At 41.8% G+C, this 11,928-nt stretch overlaps 1 protein-coding gene across 2 annotated transcripts in view; it reads right to left on the bottom strand.

The window, feature by feature from the left end:
- brwd3 (bromodomain and WD repeat domain containing 3) overlaps positions 1 to 11,608 on the bottom strand; it is a 46,664-nt gene extending 35,056 nt beyond the window's left edge. The window contains exons 1-29 of one of the 2 annotated variants that reach the window (XR_001426641.1): positions 11,308 to 11,608; positions 11,089 to 11,147; positions 10,962 to 10,991; positions 10,721 to 10,780; positions 9,649 to 9,799; positions 9,400 to 9,498; positions 8,369 to 8,529; positions 8,062 to 8,283; positions 7,859 to 7,959; positions 7,112 to 7,182; positions 6,055 to 6,155; positions 5,914 to 5,954; positions 5,734 to 5,838; positions 5,496 to 5,646; positions 5,253 to 5,387; positions 5,038 to 5,166; positions 3,999 to 4,224; positions 3,744 to 3,884; positions 3,451 to 3,628; positions 2,490 to 2,583; positions 2,221 to 2,388; positions 2,046 to 2,119; positions 1,777 to 1,969; positions 1,570 to 1,680; positions 1,369 to 1,476; positions 1,111 to 1,235; positions 519 to 601; positions 299 to 410; positions 123 to 184 (exon numbers count right to left, since the gene is read on the bottom strand). Coding sequence is in view for 1 of the 2 variants with exons in the window: in XM_015046084.1 (XP_014901570.1) it covers positions 123 to 184; positions 299 to 410; positions 519 to 601; positions 1,111 to 1,235; positions 1,369 to 1,476; positions 1,570 to 1,680; positions 1,777 to 1,969; positions 2,046 to 2,119; positions 2,221 to 2,388; positions 2,490 to 2,583; positions 3,451 to 3,628; positions 3,744 to 3,884; positions 3,999 to 4,224; positions 5,038 to 5,166; positions 5,253 to 5,387; positions 5,496 to 5,646; positions 5,734 to 5,838; positions 5,914 to 5,954; positions 6,055 to 6,155; positions 7,112 to 7,182; positions 7,859 to 7,959; positions 8,062 to 8,283; positions 8,369 to 8,529; positions 9,400 to 9,498; positions 9,649 to 9,799; positions 10,721 to 10,780; positions 10,962 to 10,991; positions 11,089 to 11,147; positions 11,308 to 11,341 (3,325 nt within the window). In the remaining variant the exon portion in view is untranslated. The remainder of the gene's footprint in view (positions 1 to 122; positions 185 to 298; positions 411 to 518; positions 602 to 1,110; positions 1,236 to 1,368; positions 1,477 to 1,569; positions 1,681 to 1,776; positions 1,970 to 2,045; positions 2,120 to 2,220; positions 2,389 to 2,489; positions 2,584 to 3,450; positions 3,629 to 3,743; positions 3,885 to 3,998; positions 4,225 to 5,037; positions 5,167 to 5,252; positions 5,388 to 5,495; positions 5,647 to 5,733; positions 5,839 to 5,913; positions 5,955 to 6,054; positions 6,156 to 7,111; positions 7,183 to 7,858; positions 7,960 to 8,061; positions 8,284 to 8,368; positions 8,530 to 9,399; positions 9,499 to 9,648; positions 9,800 to 10,720; positions 10,781 to 10,961; positions 10,992 to 11,088; positions 11,148 to 11,307) is intronic. The other variant, XM_015046084.1, reaches the window with a different exon arrangement.
- Positions 11,609 to 11,928: the final 320 nt, after the last annotated feature.

Here is an 11,928-nt window from a genome sequence, read left to right as displayed (position 1 = left end):
AAAAAAAATAAATAAAAAATAAAAATGTTTAGCCCGATTCAGCCAGAGAGTGAGAAAATAAACTTGGTTTTTTTTTAATGCCTATAAAACATCTGGTTTCCACAGTAAACAGAATCACCAACCTTCTTCTGGAATAGGCTCCATGTCCCAGGGACTCATTTTTTCCCGCTCACCATTATCCCACCTGGGTCAGCGCGATAAAACACAACTCTGCGTTAACGTTTGAAATCACCCAAGCAAAGACAAACATGGCTGTGGAGCGGAGCGCTCTTCCAGCAGCTGTGCACATTAGACCCACTTCACGGCGTAGCACTGAAACAGGCTGTCGGGATACTCCAGCTGCAGCGGCTCCTGGTCCTCCACAGATCCGAACCACCAGGCGTCGTCAATGATGCTACGAAACCTCATCCCTGCAGAGGGGATCAAGTCTTTGTTAAATACTGGGATCCACACGAGTTGATTGTAAACCTATTTGAAGAAAAAAATAAATGAAAAAAATCAGATGGGGACAAACAAACCTGGCTGCCAGTTGCGCTCTTTAGCCTCGTTGTAGAACTGCTGCAGTACCAGAAAGTCGATGACGTCTGGCATATCGTGATACCTTGGAAACACGGAGGGGGAATGGAAACAGACCCTGACATTTATTGTGGCTTTTAATCAGCTGCTGATGCGGCACTGCGTTAGGCGTTTATACCTCTTGAACTTTTTCACGCTCGATGTCATGTTGAAAACAGAAACCTTAAGTGTGTTTTAATGAGATTTTAAGTGATAGAAAATGTTAAATGATTTCAAAATATTTACAAATGATAATCTCATAAGTGTGGCTTGCTTTTATTTATTTTAATCCTTCATTAATGTATCAAATGTTTGCCGTGGCTCCTAAAGCAGACAACGTATGGCCCAAAAGGCCCAACTTCCTGTCAAGGAAGATGGTTGCACTGTATTTAGCAGATTTTTATCCATTTTCCAATTACTGCCCTACTGTATGACAATCTGTCACAGAAAAATCCAACAAAATACATTGAAGTTTGTGGCTATCGTGGGTAAAAATTTGAGGCGTGTGAACATTTTTTTTGCGAGGAGCTGCGTGTAGCGCCTTTCGTTGCTCACTTTAAGGAGAACGACTCGTTGGTCATCTTCCCTGAGACTGGGTCCAAAAACGCCAGCTTTAGGCAGCAGAGGGTGGGCGGTCCCACTTCGTACTTGATTCCAACCACTTTCACAGATTCCTGGTCCTGAGGAAGTAAAACAGAGAAAACTTTTTTTCTTTCTTTTTTTAAATCGACAACAGCTTAAAGGAGGCTGAAGTATGAGGCTCAGAAATTCAATAAAAAAATATATATATCTGCCATCTCCAACAATCCTCACCCTGAGGTTGAGCCGGTTCCACGGCTGCTTCTGGATGTTGACGCTGTAGGCCTTGGCTCTGCGGACGGCCCGCACGTACGCCTGATGGCCCTGCTTGAAGTAGATGAGCTGGACGGGGAGGGAAAGAAAGGAGAGCCTCTGTTAAATCATGTGAGCAGTGCAATGTGTGGCTTTGTTCAGCATCAGGGAAAAGGCTCTCACTTCATCTCCCATTTGTGGGACAAAAGGAGAGCGGCGAGGGATGGTGTCCATTATCCATGACGGCGGCAGCCACTCCTCTGCGTTAAGCCCGGCCAGAGAAGAAGTGGGTTTCTGAGTGAAACACAGAAACGCATGTTTTTTATTTATTTATTTTAAAAAGAGAATTTCACAGTAAATGCCACAGCAGCTTGTCTCGTTAGCGCTCACCTGTTTGGTTTCTTTGGGTTTCTTCTTCTTCTCATTCTCTCTCTTCTTTGCCTCCTTGGTCTCGTCGCCGCCCTCCTCCTCCTCGGAGCTGCTGTAGCCCGCGGGCCGGACGGGCCTCCTGGTCGGCCTCTTTGGCGGCTGAAGGTTGATCCCGGCGTCAGCCGTCCAATCGGAATATTCACTGGAAGAGTCGCTGTAAACCCCAGGCGGGAGACTTTAGTCGGATGATGGGAAAGCTGGTAAAACGTCGCTCGGTCAAGCATGTTTACCTGGAGCTGCTTTCGCTCTGCCACCGGGCTTCATCCTCAGAGGAACCGTCAGAACGCGCTGCCTGCTCCGCTTCCTGAAAACACAAAATATATTCCGCTTTAATTTTCAACGTTGTTGCAAATACAAATTCTTCACGTCCGATTCAGACGTGCTGAACAGAAGGGCGCAGCGTACGTCTCCGCTGTCCGAGTCCATCTGGCTTTCCGAGTTACGCCTGTTGCTGGGATTTCGACTTCTGGTTCCGGGCCGGCGAACCTGAGCGGACCGGGTTTGGTAGGAGTGGCGCTGCTGCTTTTTCTTGGCCGGGCGCAGGGAACGCAGGCGGGAACTGAGGGAATCGCTCTAGAGAATTTAAAATATGAACGGCATTTTCTTTTAATGAAACGATGTGAATGGATGTCCGTTCCGAGTCGGGAACAAAGTGGACTGGAGGTACTGCGTACCTTGAGGATGCAGGTTACCGGTTTCTTTCTCCTCTCTGCGTTGTACAGAGAACACTCCATGTCACTTTTGGCTTGTCTGCATTCCTCCAGGACTCTAAGGGAAATAAAAAAATATATATATATGCACATTGTCGGCAGAATTAAAACATTTATTTAAAACTTCTGCCAATTCAATTTGGATTTTAAATGATACAGCAACATAAAATAATGCAGGACTATGAGGTAGAAGTTAAAGCATCCATGGTGTCCAAAGTGCGGCCCGGGGGCCATTTGAGGACCTCTGAAGGACTTTGAGCGGCCCCTTAAGTGGAGCCCACCTGGCCTCCAAGTGAATGGATGTAGATGGACACGTTCCCATTTTTTGGGGCAACATTTTATTTTTATTTTTTTTTACAGATAACTTCTTAAAAATATATATCCAAAAAAACCCCACAAAAAAACAAAAAATAGATTCCCATTTTATCAACCATTCATCTTTGCAATTATCTTAATTTTGGAGTAAAAACATTGACCTACGTATTTTTAGAAGCAAATCTTACTTCTCAAATAAGAAAAACAACCCAAAAATGTTAAAACTGTGGGAATGTCTAAGAAATGCAGTTGTGCTAGATCATTTTTTTAAATGTTTTATATATAATAATTTACTAATTTATTTTCAACAAAAATCTGACCATCATCCCAGGTTGCCTATTCAGCACCGTTTTAGAGCTGGAAGATGTCTCAAGTACGCCAGTGTAGTTAGCTTCCCACAGCATGATGCTGCCACCTCCATGTTTTGATTCACACATTACATATTACCAGAAAAATAGCTTAATTTATTTTTAAAGGTTAGATTTGTGGAATAGGCCAAATTTGCTTGTAATCTTTTGAATGAGATTAATATTTTTCTTCGGTTTCACAATTACATGCTGCCTAGCGATCGTCCGTCCCATGCGACTCCCCTGAAATACACCCGGCTCACCTGAATGTCCCATGAGGCACCTCGTTGACCACCACTCTGCGGCTCCACGCCAGCAGGTCCCTCTCTGTGGCAACCTGACTGCGGAGGGAGTTGTGCTGCATCTGCCACACTCCGTCCACCTGGCCGCTTCGGCGAGGCTCCGCCCCAGGAGAAGAGGCCACCACTTCCGCCTCGACGGCTGCCAAAGCATTCATTCGTTTAGAGTTCGAGTCACTTTTTTTTTTTTTTTACAGGTTAAGGGTGAAAGTATCTGACAAACTGCTAGCAAGGGCGTAAAAAGTGGAAGTACCAACCCATTTCTCCGTCGGCCTGTTGTTCTGCGTTCTGCCGTTCGTCCTGCTCGTTCTGCAGCTGTCTGATGAGGTTGTCCAAAAGGCTTTCGCCGTTTTCTGCCGTCTGCTGCCCGAGCACCTGCTCGACCAACTCTCCGTCACCTAACGGAGCAGAATGCTGGTTAAACTCTGTCGGTCAGATCCCCTAAATTGACCCATGTTGGTGTGTCAGGAAAGTTTTCAGTGATTTTTCTTTTCTTTTTTTTTTTTCCCCACCATTAGCCATGTATCCGAGCTGAGGTATCAGCTGCTCCTCTTTGCAGTTCTCCCTTCCTGGGACGAGCCGCTGGTATTTAGGAGGATGAGGATTTCCATCCACATCTACGAGGAAGGGGGGCGGCATGAGGTGGGGGGCCTGCTGTGTCTGCTCGTCCAGGACGTAGTTATTGGAATCCCGAATGAGAGGCCGGTAGTCCGTGTGGAAGAACATCTGGTCTGGAATCTTCAAGGGATCAAGAGAAAACACGAGATCGGGAAAGCGGGCCATAATTATGATGAATGTCTTGGCAATGATATGATTTCAATAGAAAAACTAATTTAAAAAATGGTAACAGTAAAAAAAAAAAAAAAAAAACATTTTCCACTTTGGATTTATATTAAGCATGGACTTTAGATAAAAATACCAAATCCATTATTTACATCAAAATAAAATAAATTTTTAAAAAGCTGCAGCTGTTTGACATCTACTGTTATTGTCGTTTTGAGACCATTTTCAGGTAAAGTGGTATAATTACATAAGTCCACCCTATCAAAGACTGATAAACTCTAATTTTGTACAGAACACTGGAACTGGAAGACATTTTAAATATCCAACATAAAACAACCAAAAACAAATAAAGAGGAAATAAAAAGCACACACAACCAAAACCACATATAAAACAGATTATCATGTCTCTATAAACAAACTTGGCTTTCAGTCATAAGAATGAAATTTTAATTTACCATGCGATTTATTGCTTACCGCGACGGGCTTACTTTACCCCGCCAACCATCAACCTTTTGCAACTTTTGGATTTGTTCGGCCATATCCCTCTCAGTTTTTTTTTTATTTTTTTTATTAAAAAGTACACTAACTGTTCAACACTAGTCAAAATAATATTCTGTGTACAAAAGTATGACACGTGTGCATATTGTGAGATCTACATTTTCATTCAAACGAGCATCAGCAGAAAAAAAATCCGCCATCCAAACTTTTCCGTTTCCCCGTGTTTCCGTGAAAGAGGAAGTCACAGATCACAAGCCGACGGGCTGATACCTTTTCGTAAGGCCTGCTGCAGCCAAAGCCAAAAATGAGTAAATGCCCGTGTGAGTCTGTGCAGGAAAAATGTTGTCCGTCAGCTGAGAACTTGCAGTCAAAAATGGCTCCGTGGCCCTGGCCCTCAATCTGGGAAGAAGACGCCAAAATGTCAAGCAAATGCTAACGAACACATGATTACTTAGGGGTAGCAGCTCTCCAAGTTGGTCGGTTACCATGTTGAAGAAATTTCTTATCTTGACTCCTTTGCTCAGGTCCCAGATGTAAATGTTGCCGTCATGGCCTGCAGACAGCATAATGCGGGGGTCGAAGGGGTGGGCTTCCAGTACGTACACTTCATCATCATGTCCCTAAAGAAGGCAGTAGACACGCATAATGAAAACTTGCTGGAAACCGCTGGCTACGTTGTGACGTCTTCCCAAATGATCCGCAGGATTAAAAATATTTTGGCTGCTTACGGACAAAACATGCAGAAGCTGGCCAGAGGTGGCGCGCCACACTTTGAGCATATAGTTGGAAACTGCTGTGATGACGGTGCTGTCGATGCGATCCCAGGCCACCATGGTCACCACCAGCTTGGTTTTATCGTCCCCATTAGCGGCAGCAGTCCTAACGGAAAGACATGAAACATTAAAATAACAAAAACGTTGTTCAGAGCGTCTGTTGCATTTAATATACTTCAGAGTGCTCTCTTACGCAGGAAGCCTCGCAGTCATGTCTAAAGTAATGCTTTTCCACTCTTGCTGCTGAAAATGCCAGATCTTCGCTGTGCCGTCACGACTGCCACTCACAAACCTGAGGCTGGAAACGCATACGATAAACCGTCAGACCCCCAGAGACACAACGAAAGGCTGTCTCTGAAATTTTACTTCTTACCTGTCACCGTTATTGCTGAACTGGACAACCACAACTTTATCCTACAAACACAAGCAGTGGGCAAGAATTAAAATGAGTCACATTAGACTGACGAGACAAAACAACCAAAAAAGGATGAGAAAAACTGCTGTTGTTTCTTACGGTGTGAGCATCCAGCTCAGACGCCTTCACCGGAGTTTCTGCACCGAGGTAGTAGACTCTGATCATGTGATCTGTGCCACCAGTAGCCATAAACATGCCGCCTAATAACAGAAAACACAGTAAAGTTAAAGACACACAAAAAAAACACACACACACACACACACATCTAAATAAAAGACATATAGATCAATTTAAAACACATGCCTCTTCTTTTTTTTAAAGGTTAATTTCCATAAATTAAATTATTCATCCTAAATTATAAAGAGTATATGAATTGCAGAATGCAAGATTGCCCAGTCTCTAATTACATGAAACTGGCAGTTTATACACATGATTGTGAAATAATGTGACGTAAAACAATTTTGTGACAAGTTTGATCAGCCGTTTATTTCAGCTGTGATTTTTATAAAAGTACTTTACAGACTCCATACGCTGTGCTTTTTCATCCACCTGTCTCCGTATTGCTAAATATGAAGCCACGGCCCCTTGAAAGTGTGAACATTTTATTTATGTTTAAATTTCTGCCTAAAAAAAAACAAAAAACAAAAAAAAACTTGAAACTTTAATTATTCTCACAGAGCCCAATCTTTATGTGCAATTTGGAGCTGTGTGCTCCTCCCCAGCTAATGTACCAATCTATAAAAAACAGCCGAACATGGCAAATTTTTTTCCCCTTTATTTTTTACTGTTGCTTGTTTTAGAGAACAGAGATGGTTTATTTCAGGACTTAGTAGCCATAGGACCAACATTGTCACAGTAAATAAGGCTAATTGGTCTGTAGTTTGCTGTAAGGTCATCTTCTCCGCTTTCACATTATCTATGTGAACCAAACATTGCAGGTTCATGCAGCCCACATGTCATAGATAAGCAGCCGCTCCCATCATGCTCCCCTCATGCAGTACCCCCTGGACCCAAAAGTATTGGAGTCTCTGGGGGCCTAAAGAAAAATATTTAGGCATCTTCATGCCAGCTGGTCTGGATTCAATCAGGTTTTTTTAAACAATTAGACAAAGCCCACCTCAACAACGAAACATAAAGAAACATTTATTCAACTCACCGCTACTGAAAGAGGAAGTGGAGACCTGGACTCCTGGTCGTGATCGCTCAACAAACTTAACAGGCTGATCACTGAGGAAAAACGACAAATACAATGTTGATCAGTTAGCTTAAATAAATAAAACCTTGGAGTTTAACATGTTGGAATAGATCAGGGGTCTGCAACCTGCTGCAAGTGGCTTTTTGAAATTTCCTTGAGCCATTATTTTATCATTTATTTTTAGTTTTTTTTTCTTTTATTTCTATTATTTCATCATTATTTTTGTTATTATTAATTTGATTTATTACACCATTAATTATTTGAGCCATTATTGGCGCTGATAATATTTTTAAACACAGCTGTAATAACAACAAATTAATCGTTTTTCATGGATTAATTGGATTTACTTTCTACAACACTGGAAGTATCAGTAACTTTCCATTTATGTGTCAGTTTCAAAATTTGATTCCCCCCCCCCACATAATATCAACACCCTACAGAAGAAAATGTATTCATTCTCATTATCATAAAATGTTTACGTTTTTCTTTATTTTAAAACCTTAAAAAAAGAAAAAGAAAAATGTTGGTTCTTTAAAAATAAAGAGTTGTATTTTAGTAGCTGCTCATTAAAAATTAAAAGATCTCAGTCAAAAGGTCATGTCACATTTGTGACACATAAGTGAGCCTTATTTAGCTGGACTGGATTCAAAAACGGCTCTTTGGAACCTAAGGGGTGCAGGCCACTGGAATAGAGCCACAAATACTCACTCAAACTTCATACTGTGAGAGTGCCACTTCCAGAAACACACCATACCATCTGCACCCGTTGATGCGAGGTATCGCTTCGTCCCTTTGGCAGCAGGACAAAACTAAGAGTATACAAGATAGTTTTAGACTCAAAAAGTGTGTACTTCTTACAACTTGTTCTGAAACCGTTTCCCCGCTAAAGATTAACGCAACAGTGGCATCACCTGTATGGATGTGATGGAAGCGGCATGAGCCTGAAGAACGGCAACGGGCGCGCAGGTACGCAGGCACCACACTCTGATGACTTTGTCACAGCTTGCAGATGCAATGAGACTATTTTCATAGTTCACAGCCATGTCACAGATCTCCGCCGAGTGGCCGCGGAGCGTGGACAGGAGCCGACCGTCGTCTGTGGCCCAGATTTTTACCAGGCAGTCATCCGAACCCTAAACCAGGACGAAAAACACCGTTTCCAACTTGACGTAGTTGAAACACGGCGTAAATATCGACGCGAGTGAAGATGGCGCTCACCGTAAAAATCCGCCGACCGGTGCGGTCAAAGGCCACGCAGTAAACTGAAGAAAGGTGGCCGAGGATCCGCTTGTGGATCTTCATGTGTTGGTAGGAGGAAGACGGCAGGACTTGGCCGAAACGAGCCGTACCCGTGGCCTGGCGAGCCCCCATGACGGGCACTTTGTGAAAAACACAGGAGATTCGTCATGAGAAGGCACCAGAAACATAAAAAACACACAGGTATTTTCAACACCAACGATTCGCATATCAGAACCAAAACAAAGGCAATAACAAACAACGTACCGGTATTACACCCTCACATTACTTATTTAGCAAAAACACATCTCAAAACGCAGAAGCAGGTCGTAAACGTACAAACATTATCAACGATGACATGCATATTGCAGCCACTTCCTGTATCACTGCATTTTCAAATATCAGTTTAGTTCATTGAGCTTTACTAGCATTTTCATTTTCTCACCACAACAATTTAAAAAAAAAAAAAAGATTCGGATTTTACAGCCACAGGGTCTGTTATGCCACTATAACAACACAAAGTGAGTTTTGTGTTGCATGACCCAGTTCAGACAGTGTCAGACGGATGACCTCATATCTGACTTAGGAATGCTTTGGCATACAGGTGTGTTCATCATGTGTGTTTGTTCTGCAGACTGTAATTTGTCTTTGAATTGGTTCAACAAAGGGCAGTCGTCAAACGTATTAATTTTAATACTTGCGGCATTAAAACAGGTCAAAACAGACAGAAGGTATGCGGCTACAAATTTCTTCATTTAACATAAAGCAGAGAGTCTTTGAAGCATCTCTACTTGGGATTTTAGAAGTTGTTTGCAAATCTAGAAGTTTGTCAAATGTTTTCATGATAGAGATACTCATAGACATACAGGTCCTCAGTTTCAAAATGAAGCTAAAGAGTTAGAAGTAAATATAAGTAATAAATAATTATATGAATGATTTTGATAAATTACATAATACAGAAAAACTGCTTATTGCTTCGGCTCACTCTCCACCCTTTTATTGTAATAACATACCAACATTAGGAGCATTCCCAATAACAACTGGTGGTTCAGGTGGGCGCCCTCTGTGCAGTGCAGCCACAGCTGAGCCGCAGCATACTTTGTGGGTACAACCTAAATGTAACCAACAATTAATGCAAACATTTAGAAATGAAATCTCTTCATCATACACATATGATAGAAACTTTCACTAATAACTGCAGAGGCAAAGCACACACAAAAAAACAACACACAGACGATAGAAGAATAATAACACAGGCTTACTTTTGGTGGTGCGAAGCAAGGACTGCTTTCCCAACCCCAGGAGTGTTTGGACTCCAGGAACACTAGGTGGGATCTCCTTCTCTATCAGAGGACCTATCCGTCGACACACCTGAAGCAGATAGTCTGCAGGAATGTGCTGGTTCAAAGCCACCTGGATGAGAAACAGGGCAACACCTGTCTCAGCTGCACTCCGTGACAAGTCAACTAATGCATCAACTTTGTGAATGACTGAGTAAGTATGCTCTTGTTTTTCTAATTTTCTAAATTTTACACCTACTAGTGCTTATTTTTATTTCCTTTCTTCTTATTAACCATTTGTAAACATGACCAGAAAACAATAGTTTTACTTGTTAACAGCTAAAACTAGAGGTGGCCGGAATTGGGCAGTTTTATGGTTGACTGACCCTGGTCGGCTGGTTGAAAACTAAAAAACCCATATTTTTTTCCTGATCAGTGAATGCACCATATCTAAGCGCTTACGCACGTGTGAAAATTGTTATTGTGGGAAAAGGCGCTACAATAGCGGTGTCAGCGATGTGTTAAAAATGGAGAGTACGAAAAGTGAAAGAAGCTTTTAGAAAGAAAATTACTTTTCAACACAAAAGAAGTTTATAAGGACATACATAAAAACGATCCGAATAAAAACAAAAATCCACCGAAAGGGCAAAAGGGTGGATATACAGAAGGCGGGCCTTGGGAACTCACAGCAAATCAAATGGTTCGTTTAGATTCTTCCGGATAGGACGCAGACGCAACAGCGATTTGATTGGCTTTTAAAGATGATCGACAAGTCTCTGTATCAAATTAAGCCAATCACAATCTGCTGCTTCGACATTGCCAGCCCACAAGCCTACACAATAGCGAAACCAGCATTTAGTTATTTATCAACAGGCCCATATTAAAATAAATCTTTAATATATCTTCCTTATAATAAACGAATCCCCTTTTCGCATATGCTGAGTTGCGAATTTAATTTAAAGAATTGATACAAGTTAAAAAGAAAACAGTCGATTAAAAAAATACAAAACAATACACTTTTAATTAAAAAAATATCTATACATTTGCAACTCACCCAGTCTTGGAAGCTCCGTTTGAATATCTTCCCGTCCCAACTCCATCGTTGCGGAACCAACTAAAGTTAAAAACAACCCGTTAGAGATATCACAGAGCTAACAGTTTCTACACGGCAAAAGGACGCGCTCATTTTTTAAACAGCGATCCAAAAATACACGGACTTTCTCACAGACAGGTTTAGATAGGCAACATTAGGGAGACCCCACAGGAGAAGAACAGAAAGGTCCAGCTGAACTTACCTCATACTCCTCCAGCTCCTCGATCAGAATCTAACAACAGACACACACAGTTAGCCCGACAGGCTAGCGTTGCGGTTCGTTTAAACCAATAATACCACTTTAAAATAAAATTAATGTAACAATTTACCTGTGCTGCCTTTTTGCAAGGCCCAGACTGTAGAAATCTGGCAATGAGGTAATACAGTTCTGAAAAAAATAATTTGCTGTTAGCCTCTTGCTAGCCGTGCTAACGCTACCTAGCGTCTGGCTTCGCTTGGTTGCCAAGCTCACCAGCTGATGTACACAATTTCAAACTCTGGGAATTCAAAACTATTAGTGGTGAATTAACGGGGCGTCCAACACTCACCTGCTTCGATTTGTGAACACTTTTCTTTTGCCATCACTATTCAGGACAGGCGTCATTAAGCCACAATTGATATTTTAGCTTGCTCGTTAGCCGCCGGGCTAGCTAACAGTGGCTAAAACAGGCTATTGAATGGCCTCCTCCTTTCCCAAGTTGTTGCCTGTTACCTGCAGCTTTGTGTTAGCGCCCTCCAGTGAGCCAGCTTAACACTGGACGCTTCCTTCGAGGTCTGAGGTGAATGAATATTTGAAATAAATTGCAAAACACAGACTCACATACTGGAAGTTTCAGCATTGAAACGAACATATTTAGAAACATACTGATTTGAAATGAATGTATTTGGATTTGAATCTGAGTTCAACTGCATCGAAGTGAATTATAGTTTGACATAAATGAGTCTGGTATAAATGAGCGATTCCATTTATACCTGACCTGTTTCCTAAAATAGCAGTTGCGGTGATTTGACATCATATAGATAGATGAATTCAGGCTGAACATTTGAGTGAGTAGAAATTTTAATTTATATAAATAGATAGATTCGAGTTATATAGCTAGCTCTGTGAAAATAATGTTCAAGTTTTGTCACAGATTCTAAATTGCATGTTGAACTGGACCGGATTATTC

The sequence above is a fragment of the Poecilia latipinna genome, unplaced genomic scaffold, assembly GCF_001443285.1.
Source record: "Poecilia latipinna isolate Pla-1442-1.1 unplaced genomic scaffold, P_latipinna-1.0 Scaffold763, whole genome shotgun sequence".
Classification (NCBI taxonomy): domain Eukaryota; kingdom Metazoa; phylum Chordata; class Actinopteri; order Cyprinodontiformes; family Poeciliidae; genus Poecilia; species Poecilia latipinna.
The sequence above is the reverse complement of the archived record's forward strand: the minus strand, read 5'-3'. Positions and strand labels throughout refer to the sequence as shown.